This window comes from Megascapheus bottae, chromosome 17 (genome assembly GCF_031878675.1).
Source record: "Megascapheus bottae isolate mThoBot1 chromosome 17, mThoBot2.hap1, whole genome shotgun sequence".
Lineage (NCBI taxonomy): Eukaryota > Metazoa > Chordata > Mammalia > Rodentia > Geomyidae > Megascapheus > Megascapheus bottae.
The window spans coordinates 45483746-45500681 of NC_143525.1; the positions used below are offsets into that span (position 1 = coordinate 45483746).

Sequence of the window (16936 nt, forward strand, 5' to 3'; positions counted from 1 at the left end):
GCATTATTTTTTTGGGGGGGAGGGGTCATGGAGTTTGAACGAGGCCTGGGAGCTGTCCCTGAGCTCTTCAGCTCAAAGCTACTGCCCTGCCCTTGACCCAAGCCCCACTTCCCGTTTTCTAGAGGTTAATTGTGGAGATAAAAGAGTCTTAGGTCCTTCTGTGCCTGAACTGGCTTTGAGCCTTGGTTCTCAGGTCTCAGCTTCCTGAGTAGCTAGGATTACAGCCACTGCGCACAGCTGGCATTATTATTATATGCATCTGCTACCATGCCTCACAAGGTGAAAGTTTTAGAAAAGCCAAAGTGGGGAAAAGACATGGGAAGGTGTAACAACATTCAAGAAGTAATGTACCTACTACCTAACCCCTCTATATATCACCCCGACAATAAAATTTTTTAAAAAGTGCATCTCCTCTCTGGCCATAAAGGAAATGCAAATCAAAACAACTTTGAGATTCCACCTCATTCCAGTTAGAATGGCCAGGATCAAGAAATCTAATAACAACAGATGCTGGAGGGGATGTGGTCAGAAGGGATCACTACTACACTGTTGATGGGCATGTAAACTCATTCAACCACTGTGGAAAGCAGTATAGTGATTCCTCAAGACTAAACACAGAGCTCCCCTATGATCCAGCAATCTCCCTCCTTAGCATTTACCCCAAAGTCCAGAAACAAGGACATACTTAGCCACTAGCACAATGATGTTCACTGCAGCACTATTTACCATAGCAAAGATATGGAACCAACCCAGATGCCTCTCAGTAGATGACTGGATCAAGAAGATGTCTACTTATGCACAATGGAATTCTATGCTGCTGTCAGAAAGAATGACATCGCCCCATTTGTAAGGAAATGGAAAGACTTGGAAAAAAATCATATTAAGTGAAGTAAACCAGACACAAAGGAACATAGGTTCAATGGTTTCCCTCATTTGTAATAATTAGTACACATCTAGGACTCTCCTAGAAGAGGATTACAATAGATCAAAACCTAGATACATAAAGTCATATAGGATAAGATTAAATAAAAGGGTCTCTAAGATATGGAAACAAGAGCTTTATCTTGACTGATTGTTATTCTCAATGTACTGTTATTTCTCTTCTCCTTTGTTGCCTTTTGGTTAATCTCATATTGTTACTGTACCTGACTTTGTTACCTGATATATTGTATATACATTTATTTGTTTATTTGAAATAGGAAAGGGAAGGGGAAAACAAGATGATTGGGAGGTAAAGGGAGGGAAATAGGGACAAAAATATAAGGTATATCAATGTGTAAGAAGTAATGTACCTACTATCTGGCAGATGTAACTGTAACCCCTCTATATATTACCTCGATAATAAAAAAAATAAAAAAGAACATCTCCTTTAATACAAAATTACAGGTTTTATTTTATTAAATATTTAAATAAAATTAAATAATATTGTGAACTTTAAAAGTTCAAATTTCCAAGAATTAAAAGATAATTATACATTCATAGAGAAAAAAAATTCTACATAGGGCACATCTTTTTTTTTTTGCCAGTTGGGACTTGGACTCAGGGCCTGAGCACTGTCCTTGGACTTTCTCAAGGCTAGAGCTCTACCACTTGAGCCTCAGCACCACTTCTGGCTTTTTTTCTATGTATATGGTACCGAGGAATTGAACCTGGGTCTTTGTGCATGCTAGGCAAGCACTCTACCACTAGGCCAAACTCCCTGCCCAATATAGGGCACATCTTAAAACATCTTTAGTCTAACCAACTAAATCTTACCCTCCAAAGATGTATGAGCATGTGGGCCTATCTCAAAATCAGCTACTTTCTTGTCCTAATGAGCACTCTTTTTCTTTCTTCCTTCCTTCCTTCCTTCCTTCCTTCCTTCCTTCCTTCCTTCCTTCCTTCCTTCCTTCCTTCCTTCCTTTTTTTTCCCCCCCGACAGTCCTGGGGCTTCAACTCAGGGCCTGAACACTACCACTTGAGCCTCAGCACTACTTCCAGCTTTTTCTATATATGTGGTACTAAGGAATCGAACCCCGGACCTTGTGTATGCTAGGGAAGCACTCTACCATTAGGCCAAACTCCTGGCCCAGTACTGAGCACTATTTCTTAAAAATCTGTGCTCATGATTCTTCATGGAGATTTTACTCTTATAATTATTAAATAGTATCCCTCACAGATATGGTATTAGGTTGCAGATGATTTTGGTATTCTACATGCCTCAAACCCCTACAAGGTTAGAAAACCAAGATAGAGAAAGCCAGAGGTAAGTCAAATATAAATACAACTAGTCATTCTAGTCAACATCACTTGTTATTTAAAAACATAACTGCTATGCTGGCACTAGTAGCTCTTCACTGAAGTCTCAGCTATTGAAAAGGCTAAGATCTAAGGATCAAAGTTCAGAGGCAGTCCAGGCAGAAAAGTCTGAGAGACTCTATCTCTAAAATAATCAAAAGAAAAAGAAAAAAGTAATTAAAAGAAAAAGCTGGTTTGAAGGTGTGGTTCAAGTGGTAAAACACCAATGAGCAAGATAAGCTCTCAGTACAGAACTCTGAGTTCAAGCTCTAGTACTATCATAAAACCAACTAAACAAGACATGGCTAGAGATTTATAAATTAAAATACGAACTTTAATTTCCTCACCCATTTTTAAGATTCCATTTCCGGGCCGGGAGTTTGGCCTAGTGGTTAAAGTGCTTGCCTAGCATGCATGAAGACCCAGGTTCGATTCCTCAGTACCACATATATAAAAAAAAAAAGCCGGAAGTGGTGCTGAGGCTCAAGTAGTAGAGCTCTAGCCTTGAGAAAGTCCAAGGACAGTGCTCAGGCCCTGAGCTCAAGCCCAGGACTGGCAAAAAAATAAAAAAAAAGATTCCATTTCCCCCTAAAATTAGATATATAAGCATATGAACCTAAAATCAGATAAGAAACAAATGCTCATATGAAAAAGTATTTAAAACTGAAATTCAATTTTTTAACTGACATGTAATTTAGGCTTGAACAGTTGAGCTTGCAACATGGTTTATACTTTGCCATATCAGGTGGAAAAGCATCGGAAATGCTTTTTACCAAGTTAGGATTAGGATTTTATCTCTTAATCTAATACTGAACCCATCTGCTAGTAAAATTCATCAACATAAATCCATCTAATACTATTGAAGAAATTTTAAAGAAAAACATTAAGATTTCTTGTAATTTACATTTTCAAGACATACTACTAATAAAGTCAATTTCACAAATTGACAGGAGATGCAAATGTAAAATGTGTAAAGTCATGCTAAAGTTTTAGACATGGCTATCATGTACTGTACTTGCTTTTTTTTTTTTCTGTAAGCCAATTTATAACAGCCTGAACTTTTTTTTTTTGCCAGTTCAGAGCTTGAACTGGGGGCATGGGCACTGTTTCTGAGCTTCCCTGTGTTCAAGGCTAGTGTACTATCATTTGAGCCACAGTGCTACTTTCAGCTTTTTTTGAGTTTATTGGCAATAAAGTCTCATGGACTTTCCTGCCTGGGCTGGCTTTGAATTATGATCCTCATCTCAGCCAACTGAGTAGCTAGGATTACAGGTGTGAGCCATCATTAACCAGCTCAACCTAAACCTTTAATGTACTGCTTTGAAATATCTGTGAAATTGACAAATTTTGTCTTATTAAGAAAATAAATCACCACAGCAAACTAAACTTACTGATGAATTGTAAAGTTTTCCATCAGAAATGTAAACTGGGTAAAAGATTAGAAGGAAATAAAATGGATGGGTTTATAACATCAAATGCAAATGGAATATTTTGTCAAGTAACTTAGATGCAGTCATTGGAAACTTGTATATCAGAAGGCACACTGAACATATTACTTCACAGGCTAACTTGTAAATTCTTATGATTTTCTCTTGATTTATCACTTTTTTTTTGCCAGTCATGGGGCTTGAACTCAGGACCTGAGCACTGTCCTTGGACTTTTCTCAAGGCAGAGCTCTACCATGTGAGCCACAGCACCACTTCCAGTTTTCTGGTGGTTAATTGAAGATAAGAGTCTCACAGACTTTCATGCCTGGGCTGGCTTTGAACCATAATCCTCAGATCTCAGTCTCCTGAGTAGCTAGGATTACAGGCATGAGCCACTGGTGCATGGCTCTAGCATGTCTTTCAAATGATGAAAAAGAAATAAAAAATAAAAAAACAAAATGGGATTGGAGGCATGGTTAACATAGTAGAGTGCTTGCCTGGCAAGTGCAAAGCCTTGAGTTCAAACCTCAATAGGAGGAGTATTATTATTATTATTAGTAGTAGTAGTAGTATAGTAATAGGAATGCTGCCAGATGCCACAGCAGTAACAGAAAATTTTTTAAGACTTGTCTTTTGCACAGTGTATATACTGGTTCACAAAGCTAGTCCCAGCTGTCCATTAATACAGGAAGTTGGATTGTGGATTTTCAATAAAAGTACATATACTATCTTTTGAGAAGATTGCACTGATTTGAGATTTACCCTAAATTTTAGGAAATGATTTCTAATAACTAAGCTATATTTGCCTACTGCTACAGTAGTTAATATGTATTAAACATAATAGGTACCAATTAAAATTTTCTGATTTAAAATTGCAGTTTAAATATCTACTAAAAATCACTATTTTATTCATTCAGGTTATTTTTTGGTTTTCTTCCAAACAAAACATACGAATAATAATGTTCAGGAGGGCCCTCGAATGAACTGTCAATTCCCTCTAGGACTCAGATGTAGTTCAGTATTAGAAAGCTTGCTTGTTCTATACAAGGCTCTGCTACCATCTTCAGCACCACCAATTAAAAAAGTAAATTAAAAAAACTTACCTACAGATTTACTCTCTGTTGTCTGTTCAAGTTCTCTGAAAGCACTATACTTATCACCAGGTTCTATGATGGAAAGACAGAAACTCAATTATGGTTAGGAACTTTGTAATCATATCTCAAGGAAGTAAGGGAGATAGGTTAAACATACACTGTACATCGCATGTTCAGTATCCACTTAATTATAAAAGGCTATTACTTAAAGATTAATAAAACTCAATATTACATTCATAAATTTGTGAATTTAATAAACATCTTTACCTCCAAATGGAGCAGTATTTTCAGAGGACTTTTCAGCTGCAATTCCTTTAAATGCAGCGTATTTATCTACTGAAGTCACTGCTTTAGTTCCAGGAAGTGGCATCAACAAAGATGAGGTACTAAACAACAACAACAAAAACCACATCTTAATGATCAGAACATCAAGTCATTCCCTTGTCATCAAACAAGACCTTAGAACATGACAAACAGGTACTAATCTAAAATTGTTGAACTCAGAAACTATGTGCACATTCCTCAAATGACTATAATATTTTTACGAAAAAATGGGGCAACAGCTCGGCGCTAGTGGCTCACACCTGTAATCCTAGCTAATCAGAAGGTGGAGATCTGAGGATCTTTACTCAAAACCAGTCCAGATACAAAAGTCTGGTGGATAAACTCTAATTATCCAACAGAAAACTGGAAGTGGTGCAGTGGCTCAAAGTGGTAGAGCATTAGCCTTGAGCTGAAGAGCTCAGGAACAGCAGTGCCCAAGCCCCAGAGTTTAAGCCCCATGGCTGACAAAAGAAAAAAAAAATGGTATATGTGGGGGGCAACAAACAAGCAATACACTTTCTCAAGTAACTTTGGATCTTAACTAGAATCACACCAGTGCTTCCAAAAGATATCTTTTTTTTTTTTTTGCCAGTCCTAGACTTGAGCTCAGGGCCTGAGCACTGTCCTTGGACTTTCTCAAGGCTAGAGCTGTACCACTTGAGCCTCAGCTCCATTTCTGGCATTTTTTTCTATGTATGTGGTACCCAGGAATCGAACCCTGGTCTTCGTGCATGCTAGGCAAGCACTCTACCACTAGGCCAAACTCCTGGTCCCTCCAAAAGATATCTTTATAGCACAACAATAATCACTTCAAAATTCGATACTTTTGTCTGTGGTGAAAGTATCCATCCATCACTGTACTGAGCAGTCTCTGTGTGAATAATTCCTGGAAGTCTTAAACACATCCTAAAAGCAGGCAGTCCTCAGAAGAACCACCCTTACATATGAATGATTTACTTTACATCCCACCACCAGTTTGTATCATTCAATACCACACATACACCAGTTATAGAAATGGATGTCTATAGGGAAGGGGGGAAAACCAAGACGGGTGGGGGGTGGGGGGAGGGTAATGGGTACCAAGACATGTGAAAGGGTATCAATGTATGTGAATTAATGCACCTTCTATCTGGCAAATATCATGTAACTCTTTTACTAATTACAATAAAAAATTAAAAAAAAAAAGAAATGGATGTCTACTGTGCTCTTTGCCCAGAAGCAAAAATCTTTCCACAGTCTTTTAAACCTTCTTATCGGGGGCCTACAAACAACTTAAAAATTAGGCTGTCACACATACATGATAAAGGGCTCCACAATGCTTTAGGACTTGGTGCCATCCAATATTATAATTCCATATCACCACCAAGCAGCTGCTCCATGCCTGATCTTGACAAATGCAATAGGCTATCATCTATGCATAGGTTTTAAGGTTCCACAAGTAATTAAACTATTACTCACTATACAGCTTGTTACACTGGTAAAAAGATAGTGTTGAAAGAAAAAACCCACAAAGGTAAATGGCTTGTTTTTCACGATCCTCTAGTTTTAGCTATGTTTTTTTTTTTAAAGTACACTGGCAAAACATTTCTACTACATGTGTCCTTTAATAGAATAAAATTAATTTTGAAAATGATAGAAGCTAAAATTTCAGGTAGACAAAAAGCAGGGAAACTGAAATGTAAAAGTATGAACTGGGTAGTAGGTCATGCTTGCCATCCCAGATCTGAAGGAAGTAACCTGAAGGATTATGGTTTGAAACCAGTTCAGGCAAAAAGCTAGGAAATCCCCATGTCAACCAATGGTGTTTGCCTGTGGGTTGAGTTATGTCAGAGGCTGTAGGCAGGAGGATTATAGTTCAGGCTAGCCCAAGCAAAAATATGAGATCCAATCTGAAAACAGCTTAACACACAAAAAAAGTATAGAGATGTGATTCAACTGGCAGAGCACTGGAGTAGCAAATATAAGACCAGAAAAAAAAAAAGTAAAAGTATGACTAGAGAGGAATAACCACAGAACATATTAGGGTAAGAGGTATGAATTTCTTATTCCTGTTTCTTCTTGTAGATGCTCCTTTCTCAAGAATTAAATGCAGTGTTAAAAAGTTCAACTCTGCCAGGAGTTTGGCCTAGTGGTAGATTGCTTGCCTAGCATGCACAAAGACCTGGGCTCAATTTCTGTGTGCCACATAAACAGAAAAAGCCGGAAGTGGTGCTGTGGCTCAAGTGGTAGAGTTCTAGCCTTGGAAAGCCCAAGCACAGTGCTCAGGCCTAAGTTCAAACCCCAGGACTGGCAAAAAACAAACAAACAAACAAAAAGTTCAACTCTCTCCTTACCTGCTTCCATGCTGAGAATGACTTGCTTTTGAGGAAGTAGGTGTCTCTTGAAAATCAGTGAATGAATCATCCAAGGATCCTGACTTAGAAGCATCTTGAAAATCTTGAAAGTCATCTTCTTCTTGTTTTCCCACCTAGATTTAGAGGCCATTTAAAAAGAAAGCAGAAACTTGATCAAATCTCCAATATTCAACCTCAAAGACTACTACTTAAATTTCTCAATTTGAAAGCCAGGCGAGGTGGCTCATCCTGTAATCCTAGCTACACAAGTGTGAGATCTTAGGACTGGAGTTCAAAGCCAGCCTGAGCTCAAGCCCAGGACTTGCCAAACAGAAAAGAAAAGATATGTGTGTGTGTGTGTGTGTGTGTGTGTGTGTGTGTGTGTGTGTGTGTGTGTGTGTGTGTGTGTGTGTGTGTGTGTGTGTGTGTATATATATATATATATATATATTCTATAAAGAACTTCGCCCCAAATTCAAATACTTAATGCTTAAGAAAATATCTTTAGGTGGGAAGGTGGCTTAGTGGGAGAGTGCTTGCCTAGCTTGCATGAAGCCCTGGGTTTAATTCTTCAGTATCATAAACAGAAAAGGCCAGAAGCGTTGTGGCTCAAGTGACTGGTAGAGTGCTAGCCTTGAGCAAAAGCGGCTTAGGGACAGCACCCAGGCCCTGAGTTCAAGTTGGACTTGGGGAAAAAAAAAAAGAAAAAGAAAGAAAAAAATACCTTTATATTTAAGTAACGAAAAACTATAATTTTACACTATTTTAATACTGATCAAGTTTTTATTTATTTTCTGCAGTTCTGGGACTAGAACTCAAAGCCTTGTGCATGAGCTATACTCTTAATCTCAATGCTTAAGTTCAAGTCTCCATCAAAACCTAGCAGGATGAATCTTTGGAAGATAAGTTGTCCTAATGTACCCTCAGGGATTATTTAGAATATGCATGGCTTCTCCCTTTACCTGATTTGCTGGGTATGTTGGCATGAAGCCACTGGAAGCTGGGGCTGCAGCTCCGCTCACTGGTCCAACAAGGTTAATGCCCATGACTGGTTGTCCAAGGTTAAGGGTCACAGAGCCTGCAGGACCTGAAGGTATCACAGGAGGCTGACTCACTGGGGTAGGCAGAGGCATAGAAAAGCCACTCAGAGTTGGAACAGGGGCCGCTGGGAACTGATTTAAAGCATCAGGACTCATGGCAGGAACACCTCTCTATTATTGACAGGAAGAAAATGGAATATTTTAGAAGACTGAAAAATACAGACAAAATCTTACAGAGACCCAAACATTAAATCTGTAGTTCTCTTATTGTGTCCACTTTGACTCTTTTACTGACTCTGAAACTCATGAATCTGATACAAGAAAAAAGTAATAAGGCAAATCTAATACACAGCAAAGAAATGGCCAACACGCATTACTTCTGATTTCTCTACCTGACAAATTAATCATTATAATCAAATGCTTTAGCTTGCTCTGAAAGAAAATGTGCTATCAGATTGTGAATACTTTTAGGGATGCTGAAGAAGGACTTGAAAGGACACAGAACAATTAGCTTTCCAGTTCAAGATGAACACGGCAAGGCTGGAGATAACATACAAAAAAGTCTTTAATAAAAGGATAACTTGTTAGTATGTATATTACAAAATCTACACATTTTTGAAATACTGTATCCTAAAATGATCACAATTTTAATGTATAAAGAATGGTTGTAATCAAATAAAAATTATTTTCTTTCAATTTATATGAAAAGTCATTAGATGTAACCTAAATGTTTTCTACCTGTGTTACCGCTATCATGGCGAGAACAGTATAAAGTTCTTCTTTAGTAAGTTTGCCAGGTGTAGTTCGGTTAGCTAAGGCCCATATCTGTCCAAGTGTTTCCCTGGGAAGTCCAGATGACATCAGAATGGGATAAAGTTTAGCAGTATCTATTCCAGATGGAGTCATTGTAGTTTCAAAAATTTTCTTATAGGCATCTATTAAAAGAAAGACCAGATTAAAATGCAAATACATGTCCAGTGGTTTTTATTGCCATTGTTGCTATATAAGAATAATTTCAAATCAAACTGTTTTCATAGAACTGAAGCCACAATAGAGTACAAAATGTCATAAAGAAATCAAATGGAAATAATCCAGCAGACAAAAGTCTGGAACCCAGAAAAGAGGTAGGAGCTTGATTCTAGAGAGCAAGAGGGAGATTCTAGAGACAATAGATTCTAGAGGGGCTGAATGTAAGATAAAGTCTTAGAATTCAGGAGACTATTATAACAATATTTTGTGTTTTGTCTATTTTCTAGATATAAATAGTAATAGCAATAATAAGATGGGGGTGGAATAAGCAGAGACTTAGACTTTAAAGTTATAAGAGCTTGAAAATGGCCATGGGAAACAAGAACTATACCAAGCACCTTTCTCCTGGCCCAAAGAGCAAGAAAGAGGCTAAAAGGGAAAAAAAAACAAAGGAAATGCTCTGGAACACAGGCTGCAGGGAAAAGCCTGCTTGTAGTAAGCTACAAGGAAGCTCATCCAATGTTTGCAAAAGGAGAGACAGTGGGTTTTTTTCATAGTAAGTTGGGTTTCAAATGGTCAAAGTAGGAAAAGCTATTAGAGATAAGGTTACCAATAAAGAATTAAGGATGCTGAATAAATCTGTTCTGGTGTTTTAGAACTTAGGATGTTGAGCATATTTTGTACCGAGGCTACTGTGTAATTTTATAACCTTCAAACATACCTGCTACTAGGAGGCAAGTATGAAGTTAGCCCATATGGGCTGTTGGCCCCTTCTTAGATTGCAGCATATGTACTCTTAAATCAGTGTGTTTCAACTTTAAAGTATCCTACTTCATTCCTGAACATGTAACATATTTACAAATCCCTTGATTTCCAGCAATATTTTAGAAGATACCAATTAAAATACAAATTGTATAGGCGCTGTCAATATTTGATATGTTGTAAGCTTGAAGGCAGCTTAAACTTGAAATAGTTGGTCAATTAAGTTTTTTTTTTTTTTTTACCAGTCCTGGGCCTTGAACTCAGGACCTGAACACTGTCCTTGGGTTTTCTCAAGGCTAGAACTCTACCACTTGAGCCACAGCACCACTTCTGGCTTTTTTCTATGTATGTGGTACCAAGCAATTGAACCTGGGTCTTAGTGTATGCTAGGCAAGCACTCTACCACTAGGCCAAATCCCAGTCCTGGTCCATTAATTTTATCTGATGAATTTGAATTTGCCTTCTATTTCACTTTGTGTCAAGAAACAGTGAATCTTTATTGTTGGGTAATAACTGAAAATAAAGATTTTCATGTCAAAAAAATTAAGGATGCTAACATTGCATGCACATAGTCTCAACAGTTAATTGCTATTTATCTGAAATTCGAATTTCAGATATGTTTTGTTTGTTAAGTCTGTTACGCCCAAAGAACTATTGCAAATAAGTGAGCAAGGCTCAAGGAGACAGAAAAAAAGTTTAAAACAAGAATGGTAATGGGAAGAATGGGAAGTTGTAAAATGAATTACTGCTATGCATAATTGAAATCCCAAGTATTTTGTGTTAAAATGATTTACAACATGACCACTTTCTTCTGAAAAGTAGTTCAGTCATAGAAATCATGCATTTTATTAAGTCAAGTATAAAACAACTTTAGTCTGATCAACCAAGTAAACTGAGATCTAATAAGTAATTTTTAGTTTTCAAAGAATTGGCAAAGCAGAGAAAATTAAGTAAGGTACAATTTATTAAGATTAACATATGCTGCTATAATAGTTGTGCTATGCAAGTTAATCAATGCTAGACTATTTGTTTCTTTTCTTTTCTTTTTTTTTGCCAGTCATGGGACTTGAACTCAGGGCCTAAGCACTGTCCTTGGACTTATCTCAAGGCTAGTGCTCAACCACTTGAGTCACCGCACCGCCTCTATCTTTTTTCTATGTATGTGGTACCAAGGAATTGGACCCAGGTCTTTGTGCATGCTAGGCAAGCACTCTACCACTAGGTCAAACTCCCAGCCTATACTATTTGTTTCTATCAAAGAATCATTATCACAAAATATATTTAGAATTTTTGGGGGGGGTTCAGCAATAATACACATGAAGAAAAAGTGAGCTTTACTTTCCAGTACAGAAAAAGATGGCTCCCAGTATTTTATAAATAGTATCAGATTTTATTGACTTGTACAAATAGCCTGTAATCCCAGCTACTTGCATGGTGGAAGTTGGGAGAATTGAGGTTCAAGGCCAAATGAAAAAGTCAACAACACCCATCTCAGTGAACAAGGTGGATGCAGTGGTATGTATCTGTAACACCAGTTTCACAGAAGACTTAGGAGGATAGAGGTCCAAGAGCAAAAATCTGAGCTCTTATCTGATAAAAAACCTAAAAGAAAGTAATAGTAGGGAGCGGTGGACTACACCTGTAATCTTATCTTCTCAGAAGGCTGAGATCTAAGGATCTCAGTTCAAAGCCAGCTCAGGCATGCAAGTTTGAAAGCCTGTGAGACTCCTATCTCCAATTAACCACCAGAAAACTGGAAGTAGCACTGTGGCTCAAGTGGTAGAGCGCTGGCCTTAAGCTGGAGAGCTCAGGAATAACATCCAGTCCTAGAGTTCAAGCTCCCCCCATCCACCCCCCAAAAAAGTAAGATAACTTACTTAACAAATCTTAGGCTCTGAATTCAAATCCCAGGGCTCAGAAAAAAAATTCTGAGCCGGGTGTGGTGGCACATTTGTGACCCCAGTTACTTGGTAGGTGGTGGTAGGAGACTCTCAAGTTCAAAGTCTATCAGGGTAAAGCTAGCAAGATCCTATCTCAAAACTGAAAATAAAGAGCTAGTGGCACAGTTTAAGTGGTAGAGTGCCTGCCTAGCAAGTGTGATGCCTTGGAATCAATCCCTAGCACTATAAAATATGATAAACTAAAATAGTATTGTTCATTCTAACACAGTTGAAATATGTACAATATAAAAGATCTTTGTGACCAGCTTTTAATTTTCATTTATTTATTATTTTTTAATGGTTAGCTGTTTTTTATTAAAGAATTTGTTAACATTGATTTTTACATCATATTTCAAATGACATGTTTAACAAACAAGTATTCGGGGCTGGGAGTTTGGCCTAGTGGTTAAAGTGCTTGCCTAGCATGCACGAAGACCCGGGTTCAATTCCTTGGTACCACATATATAGAAAAAGCCGGAAGTGGTGCTGAGGCTCAAGTGGTAGAGCTCTAGCCCTGAGAAAGTCCAAGGACAGTGCTCAGGCCCTGAGCTCAAGCCCAGGACTGGCAAAAAAAAAAAAAAAACAAAAACAAGTATTCAAGAAGGGAATCTCTATATACAATCACTAGCACTTAGTTTTTAGAACATATCAAAATTAGGCTAAGGGTTTGTATATCATAGATACATATTCATCTATGTAATAAAACATTATGTCTATAGAGTCATAAGTTTTTATGTCTATGTAGTTGTGTTTATATTTTCCGTACCATGTCCATAGCATTGGGTATAATTTTCATTTAATTTTGAGACAAGTTCTCATTGGCCTTGCACTCATCATCATCCTACCTCAGCCTCTCAAATGCTGAGATTACAGAAGTGCACTACCACACCTAGTTTAAGAAAGCTTTTATCAAAAAAAAGTCTGTAATAGTCAATAAGATATTAAACCAAAAGTATTTTTCCAGCATTTAGTTATCTCATATATAAGATCATGTACTCTTTCAGGAAAAAAAAGAAACAATTCCTTCATTCTGCATATTTTGTGACCACAATGGTAAATACTTGCAAGTATAAGCTACAATATTCTAAGCAAAAGAGCCAGGTGGGAATCCTGGGCAAAAAACTTCCACTTACCTGGAACCAAAGTCTCGTTGTAAATCCAAGGAGGCATTCTGGGCTGAACTGGATCCTGTGAGGGAAATACTCCCACACCTAGAAGATAATAACATTCAATGGATATCAGGGTCCAGGGAGAAGACGGAGAGAAAAAAATCACACAGAGTCAAGCTTTATATAAAGACGAGCACTGGCTGGAGACAAAAAAAAAAGTCACCAATAGAACTCAAGTATCTGGTTTCAAACAACTCTTGTATAGTAAGTACATCCTCAAAAGTAATGAGGCTTATACCATTTCATGTATATTACAAATTAAAGGAATAGAATGTGATAGGTAGAGTCAAATTCTGTATGTATGTAAGAAATTTAGTGACCTAAATTTACTTACGGACCTTAATATACTTCTTTGCCAATCCAACTTTTTTTTTTTTTTTGGTTGGTTGGTGGGGCTTGCTCTCAGGGCCTGGATTCTGTCCTTGAGGTCTTTTACTCAAGGATAGCGCTCTACCACTTAAGAGCCACAGCACCACTTCTGGTTTTTGAGTGGTTGACTGGAGATAAAAGTCCCATGAGGACTTTTCTGTTTGGACTGGCTTTGAACTGCCATCCTCAGATCTTAGACTCTTGAGTAGCTAGGATTAAAGGCATGAGCCACTAGCCAATCCAATGTTTTTTAACCTGACCATGACACTGCTGCCTTACATAGGAGTTGGCGGCTCTCCCCCAGTAAAATATCCTCCAAAAGTTTGTCTTTAAGATGACTTAGATGCTAATTCATCTACATAATTTATGAAACTTGGATGTGTGTGTGCATGTGTTGAGGACTGAATCCAGGACCAAGTGTACCACTATACTATACTTCCATCCTAATTTTTATGTATTTGTGTGGTACTGGACACCAAACCCAGGGCCTGGGCATGTAGGTAAATTCCTCTAGAACTGAAACACACCCCTGGGCCCAAATTTGGATTTTTTATTTTGGTGTCAGTCCTGGGGCTTGAACTCAGGGCCTGAGTACTGTCCCTGAACTTCTTTTGGCACAAGGCTAGTGTTCTGCCACTTGAGCCACAGTATTACTTCCTGAAATTTGGATCTTTATGGCAGCAATGTTTTGTTTCCTTGTTGTTTTGGGGGACAGGAACTGGGTCTCACCATGCGGCCCAGGCTGGCCTAAGACCAACAATCCTCCTGCCTCTGTCACTGAATGCTGGGATTGAAGATGTGTGTCACTGCGCCTAGCTATGATTTTGGAGAAAGGAAAGCTGTTATCATTGGTGACTTTTCCAGTTATCTTTTAACTTTCCTGGAAGAACAGAAAGTGTCAGAGTGGAAAAAAAAAAGAGCTAGCTTTTATAAAAGGAAAGAAAATGTAAGTCAGGAATGATTCTGATTAAGGAAACTGATTATCAAAATTGTGTTTTGAAAAGGAATGATAGTGTGTTGAAAGGATTCAGAGCAAAATTTTAGGGGTTAATTGGAGAAAGGAGTGTAGTAAATATATTTTAAGCAAAAATTGTAAGCAGCAAAATCAAGCAGCATTTATCTTCAGATTAATGCTTAAAATGTTAGCAGTTGAGCGGCATTTGGTTAAACAGATTTTTTTCTGAATGTTTCTTGAGCTCACCACTCTCTTCAATGGACCGTGATTGGTCTGAAGTCTTTTCTGCCTCTGCAGGGGTGGTACCATTTACACATCCGTCTACAGCAGCCCCGTTACTGGCCGTTAATGTGGGATAGTTCTTACTGGAACCTGGGTCTAAGGCTTTGTGCCCAACTTCAGAAGTACTTAATTTAACTTGTTCCTGCCCAGATGTACTTATATCGCAAGACACTAGGAACTTCTCCTCCAAGGAAGGGCCTAAACAAACAGCATGAAGGATTATTTGTATATAACTACATATTTCAATTATTTTAATAATCCCTTTCCGCCCTCATATCCTAAAGGGATGGCACTGCATGTGTAGTGTAATACATTTGGAATAATTTAATCTACTTAAAAACTTGAGAGACGTTAGAGCTATAGGAGGAAGAATACAAATGTCACTATCTTGTGTATCTCGTGACTGACAAGAATTTGATAAGGTATTGGGGAGAACAGTGCAGTGGAAGGCACCCTGAAATGCTGTCTCTGGCCACACCTCTAGGTCAATTTCTGTATCTGTTAAACCAAAAGGCATGGATTAAGATCCCCTAGCACAAGAATACATGTCTCAAGACATTGGTGGCTATCTCCATTGTTTCAAAGAGGATAAAAAGTAGAGCACAGAATGTTTGCAGACTTTTCAAGGACGGCTGATAGCAAAGGAACATTCATGCTTTTTCCACCCCCAAGTACTCTGTCACTGAGCCAGAAAGAAGCCTTTCTCTCTTTTTTCTTTCCTGACTTCGGGTTTGTTGAGGTCTCACTGAGCAGACCAGCCTTGCCCAGTGCTGGATTAGAGGTATGCCTTCCCATGTTTGGCTTTGAAAGAGCATTTTCTAAAGGAGCTTCCTAAAACTCAGTCCTGGTGCTTGAATTCAGTGCCTGAACACTGTCTTTTGACTTTTCTCAAGACTACAGCTCTACCACTTGAGCCATAGTACCACTTCTGGTTTTTTCTGTGTAAGTGGTACTGAGGACTCAAGCTAGGCAAGCACTTTACCACTAGGTCACGCTCCCGGCCTCTCACTCACTGTTCATTGTTTCTTTCCTTCTCTTTCTTTCTTTCTTTTTTTGTCACTCTATGGGCCTGGGTACTGTCCTTAAGCTCTTTAGTTCAAGGCTACTGCCCTATCCCTGGGCCAGGGTATTGTCCCTGAGCTCTTAAGCTCAAGGCTACCACCCTACTTCTTGAGCCACAGCCCCACTTCCCTTTTTCTAGTAATTAATTAGAGATAAGAGTCTCACGTTCTTTAGTGCTCAGGCTAGCTTAGAACCATGATCCTGAAATCTCAGCCTCCAGAGTAGCTAGGATTATAGGCGTGAGCCACTGTGCCCAGCCTCACTCACTAGTCTTAAGAAAATAATATTGTTGGATTTTTTTTCACAAACAAAATAATCTTAAGTCAGCTTGTTTTTAAAGTTTTAAGGTAAGTTTTATGGTTTCTAGTTTAGTTGCACAAATTAAATCACTTTTATTGGCATGTGCAGGCCCTAAACTTAAAAATTTCAGTATTCCTTATACATTCATGTACATATTTGCCGACAGCACTGTGTTATTCTATTTATATACCAGATTATCCTAGACTATCTTAAGAAATTTTCATTAACAACACGACAAGTTACCTGCTTTCTGAATGTGTGAAGCTGAAGCAGTGGAGTAATAGGGAATTTGTCCAGGGATGCCATGTAAGGCAAAAGACACTGGAATTTGACTTGGAGGGGGAGGCTGTGATTGCAACTGGCCAAGTGGGGTGGTGGGATAGAAAGATTGAAAAGGCTGGGCTGTGGAAGGTGGCCCACAGATGGAAACTTCTATAGGGCCCTGCATAAAGTCATTGAATTCATCTTCATCAGGGAAGGCAGATGATTGGGGAGACAGTTTTAGTAGGATGAGATGATGTGGAACAATCTGCAAAATGGAAAATGGCAATGGAACACAGAGAAAGGAAAATCAACAGAGAAATAGAAATCATGATGCACTACCATTCCAAAGACACACACCGACATGAACA

General features: G+C 38.4%; 1 protein-coding gene across 9 annotated transcripts in view; it reads right to left on the bottom strand.

Moving 5' to 3' along the window:
- Synrg (synergin gamma) overlaps positions 1 to 16936 on the bottom strand; it is a 57759-nt gene that overhangs the window by 28624 nt on the left and 12199 nt on the right. For 5 of the 9 annotated variants that reach the window (XM_090351220.1, XM_090351216.1, XM_090351215.1 and 2 more), the window contains exons 7-13: positions 14907 to 15140; positions 13301 to 13378; positions 9235 to 9431; positions 8419 to 8667; positions 7457 to 7590; positions 5067 to 5185; positions 4809 to 4871 (exon numbers count right to left, since the gene is read on the bottom strand). In XM_090351220.1, coding sequence (XP_090207346.1) covers positions 4809 to 4871; positions 5067 to 5185; positions 7457 to 7590; positions 8419 to 8667; positions 9235 to 9431; positions 13301 to 13378; positions 14907 to 15140 — 1074 coding nt within the window. The remainder of the gene's footprint in view (positions 1 to 4808; positions 4872 to 5066; positions 5186 to 7456; positions 7591 to 8418; positions 8668 to 9234; positions 9432 to 13300; positions 13379 to 14906; positions 15141 to 16936) is intronic. The other 4 variants (XM_090351222.1, XM_090351219.1, XM_090351217.1 and 1 more) reach the window with 1 other exon arrangement.